Here is a 17,905-nt window from a genome sequence, read left to right on the forward strand (position 1 = left end):
CATCCCCAAGTTTACCCCTCCAGCCCCGATCTCCCTCTCTGCAATCTCGCATTTCCTCCTGCCTTCGGGATAGCCCTGCTCCGCCGTCCCACCGACGCCTCAAATTGAACACGGAACACGAATCCAAAACGGAATTCATCTTTCCACCCAAACCCCGCCCTCCTTCCCGCTTTCCAATACCAGCATCCCCCTGGCCTCATAACCTCGGCATTCTCCTTGATAGCTGACGCATTCAGTCTCCAGATCCCGTCACTTCCACCATCTGGTCTTCGCCTTATGCCGCGGAGTCGCCTCCGACCCAAAGCGACTCCACGGACGCGTCTCTCCCAGAAGGCCCCGTCTCCGCCCGCAATCGTTCTGTTGCGGATCTATGGAGTCGCACCACCGCATCGCCAGAATCCGCTCTTTTCTTTCTACCCTACCCCCCGCCCCCGTGGTTGCCCATCCCTCTCTGCATCAAGTAGACACCCCTGACCATTCATTCAGTGCCATTTATTGAGCACTTACTATGTGCAGAGGGCTGTACTTGGCACCGGGGAGAGCACAATACAACAGAATTAGCGGACATGACCCCCCCGCCCCGCTCGTAACGACCACTGGATTTAAGGCACCTGGCTCTCACCGCACTACATATCCTCCTTCGCCCAAGCCCAGGAGGCCTGAGACCCGAGTTCTAATTCCGGCCCCGCTAGCTGTGGGACCCCGGGAAAGTCGCCTAACCTCTCTGCGCCTCAGTTTCTCATCTGCACAAAGGGGATACAATACTTCTCCCACCCTTTTCGACAGATATGAATACCGTTTTCCTTTTTTTAAGTGGACTTTAAGGGCTTACTACATGCCAGACGCTACGCTAAGCGCTGGGTAGATTCAAGTTAGTCAGGTTGGACTTACTCCCTGTCCCTAACGGGGCTTACGGCCTTAATCCCCGTTCCCGATGGGGGTAACTGAGGCCTAGAAAAGTGAAATGACTAGCCCACAGTCATACAGCAGACAGGTGGCGGAGCCGGAATTAAGATTAGAATTAGCCGGAATTAGAACCCAGGTCCTCCTGACTCTCGGGGCTGTTCTCCCTACTGTTTAGACAGCTAGCCCAAAGTGGGACGGGGACTGTGTCTGACCTGATTAATTTGAAATCAGCAGTGCTTAACACACAGTAAGCGCTTAACAGATACCATCAGTGATCACCAACACAAGGACCGCGTCCCATCTGATTCTCGATTCGATAAAAACCACCGTTGCTCTTTTTTGTTGACCCGAGGCAAGGCGGGGCAAGTTGCCAACCAATTATCACTTGGAAAAGCGCACTCTCTCCCTGGTTTTCCCACCCGGCTCTCGGCCCCGGCTGACCGGAACGAGAGGCGCGGAGTGGCTAACTCTGGTCTCTGGCCCCGGCCCAACCTCCCGGTTACCGCTTCCCGGGGTCGCGGGAGGAGGCCCGGGCCCGGCCCTGCGGCTGAAGCCGGCCAAGCCCGCCCCTGGTCGAGGATGGGCCTCACCCCCCCCGACCGAGGATGAGTCGCCAGCTGCACGGCGGGCATTTATTTGGCACCGGGGCCGCCCCCCGCCCTCCCGTAGCCGGGTCCCACCCGCCCCCGGTCCTCATTCCGCTTTCAGCTTCTTGCCCCGGGGCCGGCCGGCGTCCTCCGGCGGGCCGCGCTTCTCCCCGGGGCTCCCGGCCCGCTTCAAGGCCAGCACGGCCTCCTTCAGCTGCCGCAGTTCCCTCTTCTCTCGCCGTTCCTCCATCTCTTCCAGCTCTCCCGCGAACAGGGCCTTCAGCGGGGGCACCAAGCGGGGCACTATCCCGAAGTCCCCGAAGCAGACCTGGTGATGGGAGGCGGGCGTATTATGACCGTCGGCAGGGAACCGCCGGGTCGGGGGCCGCGACTCCAAGACGCTGGCGGCGGAGGGGACAACGCTTCTCGTCAATCCGCCGGCCATCTGCCCCGGATTCCCCAGGGGGCTCGGGCCTCGGGGAGAGACCGAGGCACACGCTCAGTCTAACACCCCGCGCGGGCGCCGCTCCCCATCCCCTCTTCCAGACTGTGAGCCCGTTGTTGGGTAGGGACCGTCTCTATACGTTGCTACCTTGTACTTCCCAAGTGCTTGGTCCAGTGCTCTGCACGCAGTAAGCGCTCAGTAAATACGACCGAATGAATGACTCCCCTCCTAGGCGCTGCCCCCGGCTCAGAGAAGCCGGCGCAGATTCCCTGGGATGCCGAAGCGGGGGGCTTTCCCAACTTAGGTGAGGAAGAGAAGACGGGAAGACGAGGACGGGGAGAAGGAAGAGGGCAAGGATCCGGTCTCCCTACCGTACCGTCCCCCCAATGTAAGTGTTTAGTCCAGCGCTCTGCACACGGTAAGCGCTCGGTAAATATCACTGATTGAGTGGGGGAGAGGGTGGGAGGGAAAGGGAAGAGAGGTCACGCGAGCCCGTACCTTCATGTGGTCGAAGGCGACCCCCACCTTCTCGCTGAAGTCGGGGCTGAAGAGGGGGATCTTGGCATACCGCTGGCTGAAGTGGTTGAGCATGATGAAGTCCGCCTTCATCCGCAGTCCGGTCCCGATGGCCTGGGATGTGGTGCTGGAGGCGGGCGGCCCGGAGGTCAGCGGCCCCGGGGTTCCGGGGGGCAGCCTCCTGGCCGAAATCCGAGGACTAGTGGGGGCTCCGGGGAACCCCGCACCCCGGGACCACCTCTGATCCCTTCCCAGGATCTGGCGCCGGGATCAGCCCACTGCCTTCCAGGAAAAATAACTCTCCCACCCCCCCTCCCACCACCTCCAATGACTTCCGAGTCCCGGAAGGCCCCGTGGAGTGGAGAAAGGGCCGGGTGAGATCGGGCGCCCGTCTGCCCACCCGTCCCCCAGGAACGGGGCCCCGACCGATGCCTCCCATCCTTCCCCCAGCGGCAGGGGCCCGAGGGCCGGCCACGGCAGCTCCCACCTATGCCTCTTCTCCACCGCCTCCGCCTCCAGGCCGTCCTCCAGAGTGGCCTCGTGGATGAGCAGCGTGGCTCCCTGGCCTGAGGAGACGCAAGCGGGGCGGCCCCGGGGTCAGCGGCGGGCGGGCTCCGCCAGCCCCTCCGGCCCCCGGGCGCCCCAGATCCTCACCCATGTCGACCAGAGCGTCGCAGGGCATGGTGTCGCCCGAGTAGACGATCTTCCAGCCCGACCTGTGGACCAGGGCGCAGGCGTAGGCGTCCCAGCAGTGGCGGACCCAGCAGGTCTGGAACTGAGGCGGGACGCGGGGGTCAGGACGGTCCCGCCGCCGCCTCCCGGCCCGCCGCGGCGGGGGCCCCCCTCCTCACCTGCTCCAGGTCGTACTGCTCCAGCAGGGAAGCGACCAGCCGCTTGCCCGCCTGGGAGGGCACCTCGACGCCCGCCCGGAGCCACTTGGCAGGAATCATCCTGAGGAGGGAGGGAAGCGCGCGTCCGGGAGCCGGCGACCACGAGCCCCATGGCGGTCCGCGAACCCATCGCGATGCCCCGCGACGCCCGGTCCGCCTTGACACTCACTTGACGTTGCCCAGGATCTTCTGGCACCGGTCGTGGTAGCTCTGCAGCCACGCCATGACCTGGGTCGGGGCGATCAGGAGCAGGGGGTCCGGCCTCCGCCCCAGCGCCTCCTGCAAGCGTACGCGTGTGTCCGGGGGACGGCGGGGGTGGATCCGGCCACCGACCGCCACGGTGGGGAGGCCCAGGCGGGGAAACCGAGGGGCTCCCGACAGAGCGGCCGCTACTTACGAAAGCCCGCTCCCTCTGCAGCAGAATGCTGAGCAGACCCTGGAGAGCAACACGCACCAATTAATTGTGGCAAAGTTTCGACGCCTACCGCGCGCCACACGCTCCGCGGAGCACTGGGGCGGACACGCTCCCGGGGACGATCCTCATCCTTAAGGGGGGAAGGAGAACAGGTGTTTGGTCCCCGTTCTACAGATTGGGAAACAGAGGCCTCGGAAGGGACGGGAGATGGATGACTGGGGAGCGAGAATCGGGGGGCGGGACGGGCATCTTTGGGGTTCGGAGCAAGGGGGCCCCTCACCGTGTGGTGGTCAGCGTGGATGTGGGACACGAACACGGCCGCGATGCCACGCAACACCGGGTCCACCCGATCCCCGTAGTGGCGGCAGAGCTGGCCGAAGGTCCCCTCCCCGCAATCCAGGAGCAGGGACTTGCTGGGGCTGCGGGGGGCAAGGTGGACACGAGGTCAGACCGAGGCGGGGGACGGGGCGGCCCGGCGGGGAGGCCGACCCGTCGGGCGCTTTAAAAATCCGCACCTCCCGGGGCTGGGCTGCTCCCACCCCCCGATCTTCCTCGGTTAGGCGGCAGGTGAAGGGAAGCGGCCCGATCCCCGGCTCTCCGCCACGGCGCCCCGGGAGCCGGGCCGGCCCACCCCAACCAGGATCCGGCCCGCAGCCCGCCCTCCCGCCCCCTCCGCCGGCCACCTCAGGTTCACGAGGGTGGAGCTGACATTGCGGATCTTCATCGGGATGGCGGAGCCCGTGCCCAGGAAGACGACCTCCGGATACCGGGCTCCTTCGCCTAGGAGAGCGGGCGTGAGGAGGGCCACCCTTCCCGGGACCGTCATCCGCCCACCGGCCCCGCCTCGGGGAGGTTGGAAACGACAAAATTCCCACCTCCCGATCCCAGGGTGTCTCCAATCCCCCGTCCCCTGGAATCCCGAGAAGGGGTGAATCCCTTTGGCAGCGACCCGTGGCGGACCCGCTGCTTCAAAGGCTGGAACAACCAGGACCGCCGGCTATCGGCTCGCTTCTTCCAGAAAAGAGGCGAGGAAAAGGGGGAAGCTCCGGAAACGTCAGACTTCCCTCCGGGCCCAGCTTCCCCCTCCACGTTTGGGGAAGGGCGGAAAGGAGGAGGAGGGTGGCGACCCTTCTAGTCCCCCCGGAGAAGGGGAATCGTGGTGAGGGGCGCTTTCCAGACCCTAAGCCACCCCGGCCAGCCCTCCAAGCCCGCCATCCACTCACCCGCCGCGGTCTTCTCCACGCTCTCCCGGCACTCTTTCACCCTCTGTTCGAAGTCGGGCAGCTGCAGAGCTTCCGCCACGAACTCGCTGTGGTCGCACACGATGCAGGCGTCCCTAGAGGAGCGGGATCTCCAGCAGCCGGGCCGGGCAGAGCCCACCCGCCGGGTCCCGGGCCACCCCCCGCCGCCGCCCCGCACCTCTGCCACTCCGGCCTGGGCCTCAGCTGGTACTTCAGAAGACACTCGGCGCGGACCACGGGCACCCCGAGCGTCGGGGGGGCTTCCTGAAGGGGAGACAGGCCTTCGGGCTCAGGGGGCCGGGCCGGGGCGCGGGCCGCGGCGGGCCGTCCGGGGCTCCGTCTGGAGGCCCTTACCTGGTCGGGGCAGCGGGCCAGCAGGGGAAAGATGTCCGGGTGGATGAGGTTGAGCTGGGCCTGGAACTTGTGGCTTCGGAGGTTGTGGACGGAAGGGCAGCGTTCGTTCAGCACCAGGTGCTGCGTGTCGGGGCCAAACCTACCGGGTGACCGACGTCAGGGCCGGGGGGGCGTCCCGGCCGCCCCGGCTCCGCCCGGGCGCTTCCGGGCCGCCGCCCGGCCTGAGGCAGATCCCGGGAATGGCGGACGGTGAGGGAGGAGCCAAAGCCCCAACGCTGAGCGGATCGGGCCCCAACCGCCGCGGCTTCCCGTCCCGTCCGCTCGGAGCGATGGCTCACGCGAGGTCGCCTCAACCCGGACCCCGGGCAAAGGTCAAAGGGCACGAGGCCTACCTAGCAAAGGGGAACGGCCACCCCTTCGTGGTGCGATCCACCGGATCGCCCCCGCCCCGCCCCTCCAATGAGCCTCAGCGGCCGACCGCCACTCCCGTCCCGAGCCTCGCACCTCTCCATCCACCGCTGGTAACGGCTGTCTTGCAGCACGCTTTCCGGGGCCAGGTGAACCACCAGGGCCACGTGGGCCTCCGTCTTCCCCTCCTGGTACCTGAAAGAGCAGGGGGCTTTCAGCGGCCCCGGCCGCTCAGAGTTACCCGCTCCTCGCCCGGACTCCGACCCCAGGCCCGCCGTCTTCTCCCCGTCCCCCGGGCCGGAGCGAGGCCGCCTTCCGATCCGGGCTGGGGCCGGACCGGATTCCAAGACGGCGGGGCCTCGTGTCTCCAGCCCGGGTCGGACCCTACCTCCTAGGCAGCCGGGGGAGAGGCGGGAAGGGCGTCGACTAGCTCCGGGGGAAGGAAGGAAGAAGACTTCCCTTCTATCCCCCCTCCGTCGGCCGCTTGGCTCCCGGGCCCCGCCGGGGCGCGGCTTTCCGAAGGGACCGGCCGGCCCCCTCTCCCCCACCCACCTCTTGAAACTGTCGTTCTCGCAGATGGGCTCCACGAAGCCTTCGTGCGGACACTCCACCACGACGAAAGCCGAGCCGGGATCGGCGGGGGTGCACACCTCCTCGGCCAGGATCTGCGAGACGGGACATCCGCTTCAGGCGCGCTTCGGGGCGGGGCGGCCGAGGGGCCGGGCTACGGCCGCTGGGGTCTCCGGACGCCGGCCCGGGGCCCGAACCGTCCCCCCAGCCAGTCTTCCTCGGAACCCTCCGCCGTCACCGGGCACCCCTGGGGTTCGGGAGCCTGGGAAGGCCCGCGCCCACCCCACGGACCGCCTTCTGGGGGGACGGCCGGGGTCGCCGGCCCGAGGAGACCCATTCTCACCTCTCGCCCTTCGAACGTGACGCTTTTCCCGTCTTTGACGGCAGCGATGATGGGGGCGATGGCCGAGGTGCCCCTGGAAGGGACGGCGACGCCAGGTCCAACGCGGCCCCCCCGGGCCGCCCCCCGTCGCAGGAGCCCTCCCCCGTCCCCTCTCACACTCACACGGGAAGGCCCAGGTCCCTGGCTTTGAGCACCAAAAAGTTTCCCTTTCTTCGGTGAAGCTGCCAGGGAGAAACGGGCCGGTCACGGGGCTGCCTTCGGCCGGGCGCGGCTTCCCCGGGCCCCCGCCCGCCCATCGGGGAGGTGGCCATGCTTCCGAGCGCCCGGGCTTCCAGGAGTTCGGAAGGAGGCCGGGAATCCCCGTGGGCGAGCGGGACGGCGTCGGGTCGCGGGGAAGACGCGGCTCCCCTTTCTCCGGCCGCCTGTTACCTTGCAGATGAAGGCCACCACCAGAGACGGGTCCCGGCCCTCCGACGCCCGGTTGCCGTCTGAAAGCCAAAACGTCATCATCATCATCATCAATCGTATTTATTGAGCGCTTACTGTGTGCAGAGCACCGTACTAAGCGCTTGGGAAGTACAAAGCGCTTCCACCTGTCGTCCCTATCGGCTCCCGAGCTACGGGATTCCTTAGATCCCTGCCCACAGGTGGAGGTTTTAAAACCCAGTTCCTTGCGGGGAAGGACGGGGGCTGTGGATCTGCTTCCTGGGCGCTCAAATGCCCGGGAAGAGGACGAGGAGGGGCCCGGATCCGGAACTGCCCGGAAAAGCTTTCCCGTCGGCCTGACCCGAGCGGTTTCTCTCCCTGACAGGAAGGCGCACGCCGGAGATCGAGTCTCCGGCTCGATGAGGGTCCCCGCTCCGGCCGCCGCTTCGGCAAACAAGGCTGCACTAGTGGGGAGAGTCTGGGCCTCGGATTCGGGAGGTCTGGGTTCTAATCCCGACCCTCAGCAAGTCGCTTCACTTCTCCGTGCCTCAGTTTCCTCATCTACAAAAGCCCCGCCCACATAAGACCGTTAGCCAGCCCCGTGCGGGGCAGGGATTGGGTCTGATCGCTCTGCGGCCACATCAGAGTTGAGCACAGCGCTTGGCACAGAATTCAAGGTGAGTAAACACCGCGACCATTGGTATTTAGGCTCACCCTCCCTTCGCAGACGTGGCTTGAAAAAAGAAACCCAAAAAGGAAGCGATTACCCAGGACCGAGATATTCTCCGGTCTTGCGGCTCGGACACCTCGCCGTGCCTTTGGTTTGGGGAGCCCGGCGGGGGGGAGCGCTCCTTTGGGTCGGCGCTCCGGGCCCTACCTGGGACGTCCGGAGAGGAAGGTCGACGGTCCGCTGGAGAACACCGCCCGTCCTCGCACGACTCCACGCCGGCTCGGCCGTCGGGGCTGCATTCGCCGAGGGCCCTCTCGGGGCTGGTGGGGGGCTGGGCCTGCTCGCCGGAGCCCTGCTTGCCTGACGTGGGGCCGGGGGAGAGACTGAGGCGGAGCCCGCGGCCGGGAGATTCCGGCCATCGGTCCGTCGGCCTCCTTACGGCCCCGGGGACTGGGAATCCGGTCCTCACGGCGAACAGCCCGGCCTCACCCCCACCCCGGCCCTCCTCCCGCCCGCCTCAGCGATTCCCGACCGCTCGGGGTCGAGGAATGGGGTCGGCTCCCCGCCCGTCTCGGGTCACGGCTAGCGGACCCCCACCCCGGGACTCTGGCCCGTGAGCCTGGCCGTACTTACTCTGAATAGGCACCTGGAATACGGTCATGGTGTCATCTCGGTAGTCCGGGGCGGAGTGGGGCCGCACGGCTGGGAGACACGGAGAGCATGGAGCCCCGAGGGGAGCCGACGAGCCCGGAAGCCCCCGGGGAATTTCGGCAACCCCAGCGGGAAAGGCCACTGAAGCCCTCAAACATTCCCGCCCGGAGAACTAGGCTCGGTGTGACACATGTTGCTTAAATATTCCCGCCACCCTTCCACCGGCCGGGCAGGCGGGCCGGGGCGGCCCGGGAGACGGGAGAATCGGGTTCTAGTCGCGGCTCCGCCACTTGCCCGCTGAGTCACTGAGCCGCCTAAACTTCTCCGGGCCTCGGTTTCCTTTTGTGCTCGACAGGGAGAAGATAGGCGTCTCCCCCACCCCTCTGTAAGACTGTGAATCCCGTGTGGGAGAGTCTGACCTTATTACTCATTCAATCGTATTTATTGAGCGCTTACTATGTGCAGAGCGCTGTACCAAGCGCTTAGGAGGTACAAGTTGGCAACGTAATCTTATCATCTTATACCCTCGCGTAAAATGGGTTAAATAAACGCGATTATCCCGCCTGCGGCTTGCCCGCCGCCCCATTTCCCTGGCTTGTCTCCGGCTTGTTCCCCATCTGGCCGCGGGAACGATCGCGGGGGATTCTGGAACCGGTCGCTCCCGGGACCCGGGGGACCCCCGGGTCCCCTTCCCGCTCTCCCTCGCATCGGAGACCCCTCCCGACCCGGCTGGCGCACCAGGACGGAGGGACTCCGCGGGGCCCGGGACGAGCTGGCTGACCGGAAGGCCGCCGCGCAACTCACCCAGGTCTATCCCTTTCAAGGAACCGGAAAATATCTTGATGGCTTCCAGGTAACTTTTCTAGAAAGGAAAAGGCCGCGGAGAGCTCGCCGTCCATCGGCGGTCCTCGCGGCCCCTCCGCCCGAGTCCGCACCCCCCGAGGCTCGGCTGCCGCCGACTCAAGCCCGGGGACGCGAAGAGCCGTCCTGGAAGAGGGCGGGCGCGGGGAGGCCGAGGGTTTGGGCGGGCAGACGGAGCCGGGGGCAAGGATCGGGTCGCGCTCGCCCAAGGACTCACCAGCTGCGGGGGTCCGGAAAGCACGCATTTGACCAGCCCCGTCTCCTGCAGGGTGAGGAGCATCCCTGTCGGGGGGACGGAAATCAGAAGCGCCAACGTCACTCCCGGGCAGATCTCCCGCTCCGCCCGCCGCCGGGTCGCTCGGCGTTCCGGTCGGACCACGGTACCGACTGGGCTTTGACCAGAGCGTGACTAGGCCGAATGCGGGCACAGACGGGACCCCTTTCCTTTAGGGATCTTAAAGTCTGGCAAGGGATTCCCATGGGCGGAGCGCTGTACTGAGCGCCAGGGAGAGCCCAACGGGACGATAACCAGACCCGTTCCCCGCCCGCGAGGGTGAGCGAGCCGAGAAGGGCGTCGATTTGGTTGATTCCTGGTTTTGGGGAACTCGGGGCACAAATCACTTACGTCCCTATCTAGAATCTATTTACTTAGATTAACGTCTGTCTTCCCTCTAGATGGAAAGAGCCCGGGCTTGGGAGTCGGAGGTCGTGGGGTCTAATCCCGGCTCCGTGACTTTGGGCAAGTCACTTCTCTGGCCCTCAGTTGCCTCATCTGGAAAATGGGGATTAAAGACTGTGAGCCCCACGTGGGGCAACCTGATGACCTGGGATCGGCCCCAGCGCTTAGCACGGTGCGTGTGCTTCACAGACACCATCATTATCATTATTATTCTCTGTGCCTCAGTGGCCTCATCTGTAGAGTGGGGATTAAAGACTGCGAGTCCCACGTGGGACCACCTGATCACCTTGGATCTGCCCCAGCGCTTAGAACAGTGCTTGGCACATAGTAAGCGCTTAACACCATCATTATCACTATTGTTCTCTGTGCCTCAGTGGCCTCATCTGTAGAGTGGGGATTAAAGACTGCGAGCCCCACGTAGGACCACCTGATCACCTTGGATCTGCCCCAGTGGTTGGCACATAGTAAGCGCTTACCAGACACCATCATTAGCACTATTGTTCTCTGTGCCTCAGTGACCTCATCTGTAGAGTGGGGATTAAAGACTGCGAGCCCCACGTGGGACCACCCGACGCCCCTGTATCTACCCCGGCTCGGCACATACTAAGCGCTTAACAGACACCATCGTCACCCTCATATTCTCCGGGCCTCAGTGACCTCATCTGTAAAACGGAGACGAAGACCGTGAGCCCCACGGGGGACTTTTAGACTGTGAGCCCACTGTTGGGTAGGGACTGTCTCTATGTGATGCCAATTTGTACTTCCCAAGCGCTTAGTACAGTGCTCTGCACATAGTAAGCGCTCAATAAATACGACTGATTGATTGATTGATTGATTGATTGACAACCCGCTCACCTTGTATCTCCCCACAGCGCCTAAGACAGCTTGGACTTCCCAAGCGCTTAGTACAGTGCTCTGCACACGGTAAGCGCTCAATACGACTGATTGATCGATTAAACAGTGCTCGGCACCTAGTAGGCGCTTAACGAATGCCAGCATCGTTATTACTAGTGTAATAAACCTACCCACTCCGCTCTACGGTCCCCGTGCAAAAGACAGCGCTGTGCAGCCTGGAGGCGCCCAATAAATGCACCTGGCTGCCCCTCTTTCCCACCCTCCCGGCGACCCACTCACCCGACAGCCCCCCGACGTTGGACCAGTGCATTCGGGTGAGGAAGATGTTGTCCAAGCGGGCCACCCTCAACCTGGGGGGGGGAGAGGCGTTCAGCGGGGGGCCGGCGGCCCGCCCCCACCCCGGCCCGGTCCCCCCGAGGGCCGGGCCCACTCACTTGTGTTCTTGCATGAGCCGTTGGACGCCCTCGCCGCAGTTGAAGAGATACCTGCGGAGAGACCACCCCTGAGGACTGAGTGAGTGCCCCCCGGGGAGGAAGGGACGGGGGGCAAGGGATGCGTCTATTACACTGTAGTGGTGACTCTCCCGAGCGCTTAGGGACGACGATAGCAATAATTACCCCCCTCGTCCCCCTCTCCATCCCCCCCTTCTTACCTCCTTCCCTTCCCCACAGCACCTGGATATATGTTTATACAGATTTATTACTCTATTTATTTTACTTGTCCATATCTATCCTATTTATTTTATTTTGTTAGTACGTTTGGTTTTGTTCTCCGTCTCCCCCTTTTAGACCGTGAGCCCGCTGTTGGGTAGGGACTGTCTCTATATGTTGCCAATTTGGACTTCCCAAGCGCTTCGTACAGTGCTCTGCACATAGTAAGCGCTCAATGAATACGATTGATGATGATGATGATGATGATGAATTACCGCTGTTGCCGTTATTACTCTCTGGGCCTCAGTTCCCTCGTCTGGAAAATGGGGATGTCCCGCCGTGGGACAACCTGATCACCTTGTATCTCCCTCAGAGCTTAGAACGGTGCTTGGCACATAGTAAGCGCTTAATAAATGCCATCACTGACAACAGTGAGGGTATAATAATAATGATGGCAATTGTTAAGCGCTTACTATGTGCAAAGCACCGTTCTAAGCGCTGGGGGGGATACGAGGTGATCAGGTTGTCCCATGTGGGGCTCACGGTTTTAATCCCCATTTTACAGATGAGGTCACTGAGGCTCAGAGGAGTTAAGTGACTTGCCCAGGGTCACCCAGCAGGCATGTGGCGGAGCCAGGATTCGAACCCATGACCTCTGACCTCTGACTCCAAAGCCCGGGCTCTTTCCACTGAGCCACGCTTCTATTTGCTGAGCGCTATGTGTCAGGCGCTGTTCTAAGCGCCTTTTAGACTGTGAGCCCACTGTTGGGTAGGGACTGTATATGTTGCTAATTTGTACTTCCCAAGTGCTTAGTACAGCGCTCTGCACATAATAAGCGCTCAACAAACACGATTGATGATGATGATGATGGGGTAAAAATGACAATAATAATTAATGACAATAATAATTAAGCTGGTGTTTATTAAACACTTACTATGTGCCAAGCACCGTTCTAAGCATTGGGGTGAGGCTGTGTGACTTTGGGCAAGTCCCTTGACTTCTCCGTGCCTCAGTGACCTCATCTGTAAAATGGGGATGAAGGCTGAGCCCCACATGGGATGACACGATCACACTGTAATCTCCCCAGTGCTTAGAACAGTGCTCTGCGCACAGTAAGCGCTCAATAAATACGACTGAATGAATAGTAAGCGCTTAATAAATCCCATTATTATTACAAGGTGATCAGGTTGTCCCCCGTGGGGCTCCCAGTCTTCATCCCCATTTTCCAGATGAGGTCACTGAGGCCCAGGGAGGTGCCTTGCCCCAAGTCACATGGATGATAAGTGGTACAGCCAGGATTAGAACCCACGCTCTCTGACCCCCAATGACCTTGTATTCCCCCCCCCCCCCCCCCCCAGCGTTTGGAACAGTGCTTGGCACATAGTAAGGGCTTAACAAATGCCATCATTATTACTATTGTTAGCTGTGTGACTTTGGGCGAATCCCTTTAGTCCTCTGGGCCTCAGTGACCTCATCTGTAAAATGGGGATGAAGACTGAGCGCTACCTGGGACGACCTATTTATTTATATACTTATATTTATTAGTATACGTATTTATTACTCTATTTTATTTATTTACATATTGCATATTTATATACATATTTATTACTCTTTATTTTACTTGTACATATCTATTCTACTTATTTTATTTTGTTGGTATGTTTGGTTTTGTTCTCTGTCTCCCCCTTTTAGACTGTGAGCCCACTGTTGGGTAGGGACTGTCTCTAGATGTTGCCAACTTGGACTTTCCAAGCGCTTAGTACAGTGCTCGGCACACAGTAAGCGCTCAATAAATACGATTGATTGATTGACCTGCTGACCCTGTATCCCCCCAGTGCTTAGAACAGTGCTTGGCACATAGTAAGCGCTTAACACCAACAATATTAGTATTATTCTCTGGGCCTCAGTTCCCTCATCTGTAAAATGAGGATGACGACTGTGAGCCCCACGTGGGACGACCTGCTAACCTTGTATCCCCCCCAACGCTTAGAACAGTGCTTGGCACATAGTAAGCGCTTAACAAATACCAATGTTGTTATTATTTTCTGGGCTTCTGTTCCCTCATCTGTAAAATGGAGATGAAGACTGTGAGCCCCCCGTGGGACAACCTGATCACCTTGGATCCCCCCTCAGAGCTTAGAACAGTGCTTGGCACATAGTAAGCGCTTAACAGATGCCATCATTAGTATTATTGTCAGCTGTGTGACTTTGGGAGGCATGTAGTAAGTGCCTAACAAATACCAACAATATTAGTATTATTCTCTGGGCCTCAGTTCCCTCATCTGTCAAATGGGGATGAAGACTGGGAGCCCCAGGTGGGATGACCTGCTGACCATGTATCCCCCCCCCAGCACTTAGAACAGTGCTCAGCACATGGTAAGTGCTTAACAAATACCATCATTATTATGATTATGCTCTGGGCCTCAGTTTCCTCATCTGGAAAATGAGTCTGTGGGATGACCTGATCACCTTGTATCCCCCCCAGCGCTTAGAACAGTGCTTGGCACCTAGTAAGCGCTTAACAAATCCCATCATTATTCTGATTCTCCTCTGGGCCTCAGTTCCCTCATCTGGAAAATGAGTTATTACTCTATTTATTTATTACTCTATTTATTTATTTTTCTTGTACATATCTATTCTATTTATTTTATTTTGTTAGTATGTTTGGTTTTGTTGTCCGTCTCCCCCTTTTAGACTGTGAGCCCACTGCTGGATAGGGGCTGTCTCTATATGTTGCCAATTTGTACTTCCCAAGCGCTTAGTCAGTGCTCTGCACATAGTAAGCGCTCATTAAATACGATTGATGATGTTTGGGTAGGGACCGTCTCTATATGTTGCCAACTTGTACTTCCCAAGCGCTTAGTACAGTGCTCTGCACACAGTAAGTGCTCAATAAATACGATTGATTGATTAACAAATCCCGTCACTATTTTGATTCTTCTCTGGGCCTCAGTTCCCTCATCTGGAAAATGAGTTATTACTCTATTTATTTATTACTCTATTTATTTATTTTGCTTGTACATATCTATTCTATTTATTTTATTTTGTTAGTATGTTTGGTTTTGTTATCCGTCTCCCCCTTTTAGACCGTGAGCCCACTGCTGGATAGGGACTGTCTCTAGATGTTGCCAACTTGTACTTCCCAAGCACTTAGTCCAGTGCTCTGCACACAGTAAGCGCTCAATAAATACGATTGATTGATTAACAAATCCCGTCATTATTCTGATTCTTCTCTGGGCCTCAGTTCCCTCATCTGGAAAATGAGTTATTACTCTATTTATTTATTTATTGCTCTATTTTTATTTACTTATTTTACTTGTACATATCTATTCTATTTATTTTATTTTGTTAGCATGTTTGGTTTTGTTCTCCGTCTCCCCCTTCTAGACTGTGAGCCCACTGTTGGGTAGGGACCGTCTCTAGATGTTGCCAACTTGGACTTCCCAAGCGCTTAGTCCAGTGCGCTGCACACAATAAGCGCTCAATAAATACGATTGATTGATTGATTGTATCCCCTCCCCACCCTCCAGCGCTAAGAACAGTGCTTGGCACCTAGTAAGCGCTCAACAAATCCTCATTATTCTGATTCTGCTCTGGGCCTCAGTTCCCTCATCTGGAAAATGAGTTATTACTCTATTTATTATTTATTTATTTTACTTGTACATATCTATTCTATTTATTTTATTAGTATGTTTGGTTTTGTTCTCTGTCTCTCCCTTTTAGACTGTGAGCCCACTGTTGGGTAGGGACTGTCTCTAGATGTTGTACTTCCCAAGTGCTTAGTACAGTGCTCTGCAAACAGTAAGCGCTCAATAAATACGATTGATTGATTGTATCCTCCCCCAGCGCTTAGAACAGTGCTTGGCACCTAGTAAGCGCTTAACAAATCCCGTCATTATTCTGATTCTTCTCTGGGCCTCAGTCCCCTCATCTGGAAAATGAGTCTGTGGGAAGGCCTGACCATCATGTATCCCCTCCAGCGCTTACAACAGTGCCCAGCACCTAGTAAGCGCTTAACCAATATAAGCGCTATATGTTGCCAATTTGTACTTTCCAAGCGCTTAGTACAGTACTCTGCACATAGTAAGCGCTCAATAAATACGATTGATGAAATCCCGTCATTATTCTGATTCTTCTCTGGGCCTCAGTTCCCTCATGTGGAAAATGAGTGTGTGAGCCCCACGTGGGCCCACCTGCTGACCTTGCATCCCCTCCCGGCGCTTACAACAGTGCTCGGAGCCTAGTAAGCGCTTACCATCATCATCAATCGTATTTATTGAGCGCTTACTATGTGCGGAGCACTGTACTAAGCGCTTGGGAAGTACAAATTGGCAGCATCTAGAGACAGTCCCTACCCAACAGTGGGCTCACAGTCTAAAAGGGGGAGACGGAGAACAAAACCAAACGTACTAACAAAATAAAATAAATAGAATAGGTATGTACAAATAAAATAAATAAATAGGGTAATAAATATGTACAAACATATATACAGGTGCTGTGGGGAAGGGAAGGAGGTAAGAAGGGGGGGATGGAGAGGGGGAGAGGAAGGAAGGGGCTCAAAATCTAGAGACAGTCCCTCCCCAACAGTGGGCTCACAGTCTAAAAGGGGGAGACAGAGAACAAAACCAAACGTACTAACAAAATAAAATAAATAGAATAGGTATGTACAAATAAAATAAACAAATAAATAGGGTAATAAATGTGTACAAACATATATACATATATACAGGTGCTGTGGGGAAGGGAAGGAGGTAAGAAGGGGGAGAGGGGGAGAGGAAGGAAGGGGCTCAACATCTAGAGACAGTCCCTACCCAACAGTGGGCTCAGTCTAAGAGGGGGAGACGGAGAACAAAACCAAACGTACTAACAAAATAAAATAAATAGGTATGCACAAATAAAATAAATAAATAAGGTAATAAATATGTACAAACATATATACAGTTGCTGTGGGGAAAGGAAGGAGGTAAGAAGGGGGGGATGGAGAGGGGGAGAGGAAGGAAGGGGCTCAAAATCTAGAGACAGTCCCTCCCCAACAGTGGGCTCACAGTCTAAAAGGGGGAGACAGAGAACAAAACCAAACGTAGTAACAAAATAAAATAAATAGAATAGGTATGTACAAATAAAATAAATAAACAGGGTAATAAATATGTACAAACATATATACAGGTGCTGTGGGGAAAGGAAGGAGGTAAGAAGGGGGGGATGGAGAGGGGGAGAGGAAGGAAGGGGCTCAACAGCTAGAGACAGTCCCTCCCCAACAGTGGGCTCACAGTCTAAAAGGGGGAGACAGAGAACAAAACCAAACGTAGTAACAAAATAAAATAAATAGAATAGGTATGTACAAATAAAATAAACAAATAAATAGGGTAATAAATATGTACAAACATATATACATATGTACAAGTGCTGTGGGGAAGGGAAGGAGGTAAGAAGGGGGAGAGGGGGAGAGGAAGGAAGGGGCTCAACATCTAGAGACAGTCCCTACCCAACAGTGGGCTCAGTCTAAAAGGGGGAGACGGAGAACAAAACCAAACGTACTAACAAAATAAAATAAATAGAATAGGTATGCACAAATAAAATAAATAAATAGGATAATAAATATGTACAAACATATATACATATATACAGGTGCTGTGGGGAAGGGAAGGAGGTAAGAAGCGGGGGATGGAGAGGGGGAGAGGAAGGAAGGGGCTCAAAATCTAGAGACAGTCCCTCCCCAACAGTGGGCTCACAGTCTAAAAGGGGGAGACGGAGAACAAAACCAAACGTACTAACAAAATAAAATAAATAGAATAGATATGCACAAATAAAGTAAATAAATAAATAGAGTAATAAATGAGTACAAACATATACACATAGATACAAACACCAAACACCACCAGGATTGTTATTGTTATGGTTGTGGTTGGGGGTAGAGTGTGTGAGTGTGTGTGAGTGTGAGTGTGTGTGTGTGTGTGTGTGTGTGTGTCCCTGTACCTGTTGTACTCGGAGAAGACGTAGAGGGCGGGCGGGGCGCCGCCGCCTCCGGCCGCCACCACCTGCGCGTAGACGGTGGCGGGTCCGGGCCGTCCGGCGGCGGCGGCGGCGGCGGCGGCGGTTCCGCGGGCCCCCCGGGGCATCCCCGGGACCCTCAGCGCCGACACGCACAATCGCCCCGGCAACCGCATCCGAGCCCCGCACCGCCCCGGCAACCGCACCGCCCGACCCCCCCCCGCCACGTGACCGACGCCCCGCCGGCCCCCGGCACGTGACCGAGCCCCACCAACCGGCCGCTCCCAGCACGTGACCGAGTCCAACCAATCGGCCGCCCCCGACACTTGACCGAGCCCCGCCGGCCCCCAACACGTGACCGAGCCCAACCAATCGGCCGCCCCCCGCCGCGTGACCGAGCCCCACCAATCGGCCGCCCCCGGCACGTGACCGGCCTCCTCCTGTCA

The 17,905-nt window shown here is 57.9% G+C and overlaps 1 protein-coding gene across 1 annotated transcript; it reads right to left on the minus strand.

The window, feature by feature from the left end:
- Positions 1-1,587: 1,587 nt before the first annotated feature.
- ELAC2 (elaC ribonuclease Z 2) lies at positions 1,588-17,606 on the minus strand. The gene is made up of 24 exons (XM_038742836.1): positions 17,445-17,606; positions 11,252-11,302; positions 11,097-11,167; positions 9,501-9,565; positions 9,227-9,284; positions 8,405-8,473; positions 7,979-8,131; positions 7,105-7,163; positions 6,838-6,896; positions 6,676-6,748; positions 6,315-6,427; positions 5,859-5,957; positions 5,355-5,493; positions 5,179-5,264; positions 4,983-5,095; positions 4,443-4,539; positions 4,040-4,178; positions 3,742-3,780; positions 3,514-3,623; positions 3,306-3,405; positions 3,109-3,229; positions 2,942-3,020; positions 2,437-2,581; positions 1,588-1,821 (listed from the first exon to the last, which is right to left on the minus strand). Exons 1-24 carry the CDS (start codon positions 17,585-17,587, stop codon positions 1,600-1,602), a joined length of 2,403 nt encoding a protein of 800 aa, XP_038598764.1. The 5' UTR covers positions 17,588-17,606; the 3' UTR covers positions 1,588-1,599.
- Between the last annotated feature and the right edge of the window lie 299 nt (positions 17,607-17,905).

The sequence above is a fragment of the Tachyglossus aculeatus genome, unplaced genomic scaffold (genome assembly GCF_015852505.1).
Source record: "Tachyglossus aculeatus isolate mTacAcu1 unplaced genomic scaffold, mTacAcu1.pri scaffold_1_arrow_ctg1, whole genome shotgun sequence".
NCBI lineage: Eukaryota > Metazoa > Chordata > Mammalia > Monotremata > Tachyglossidae > Tachyglossus > Tachyglossus aculeatus.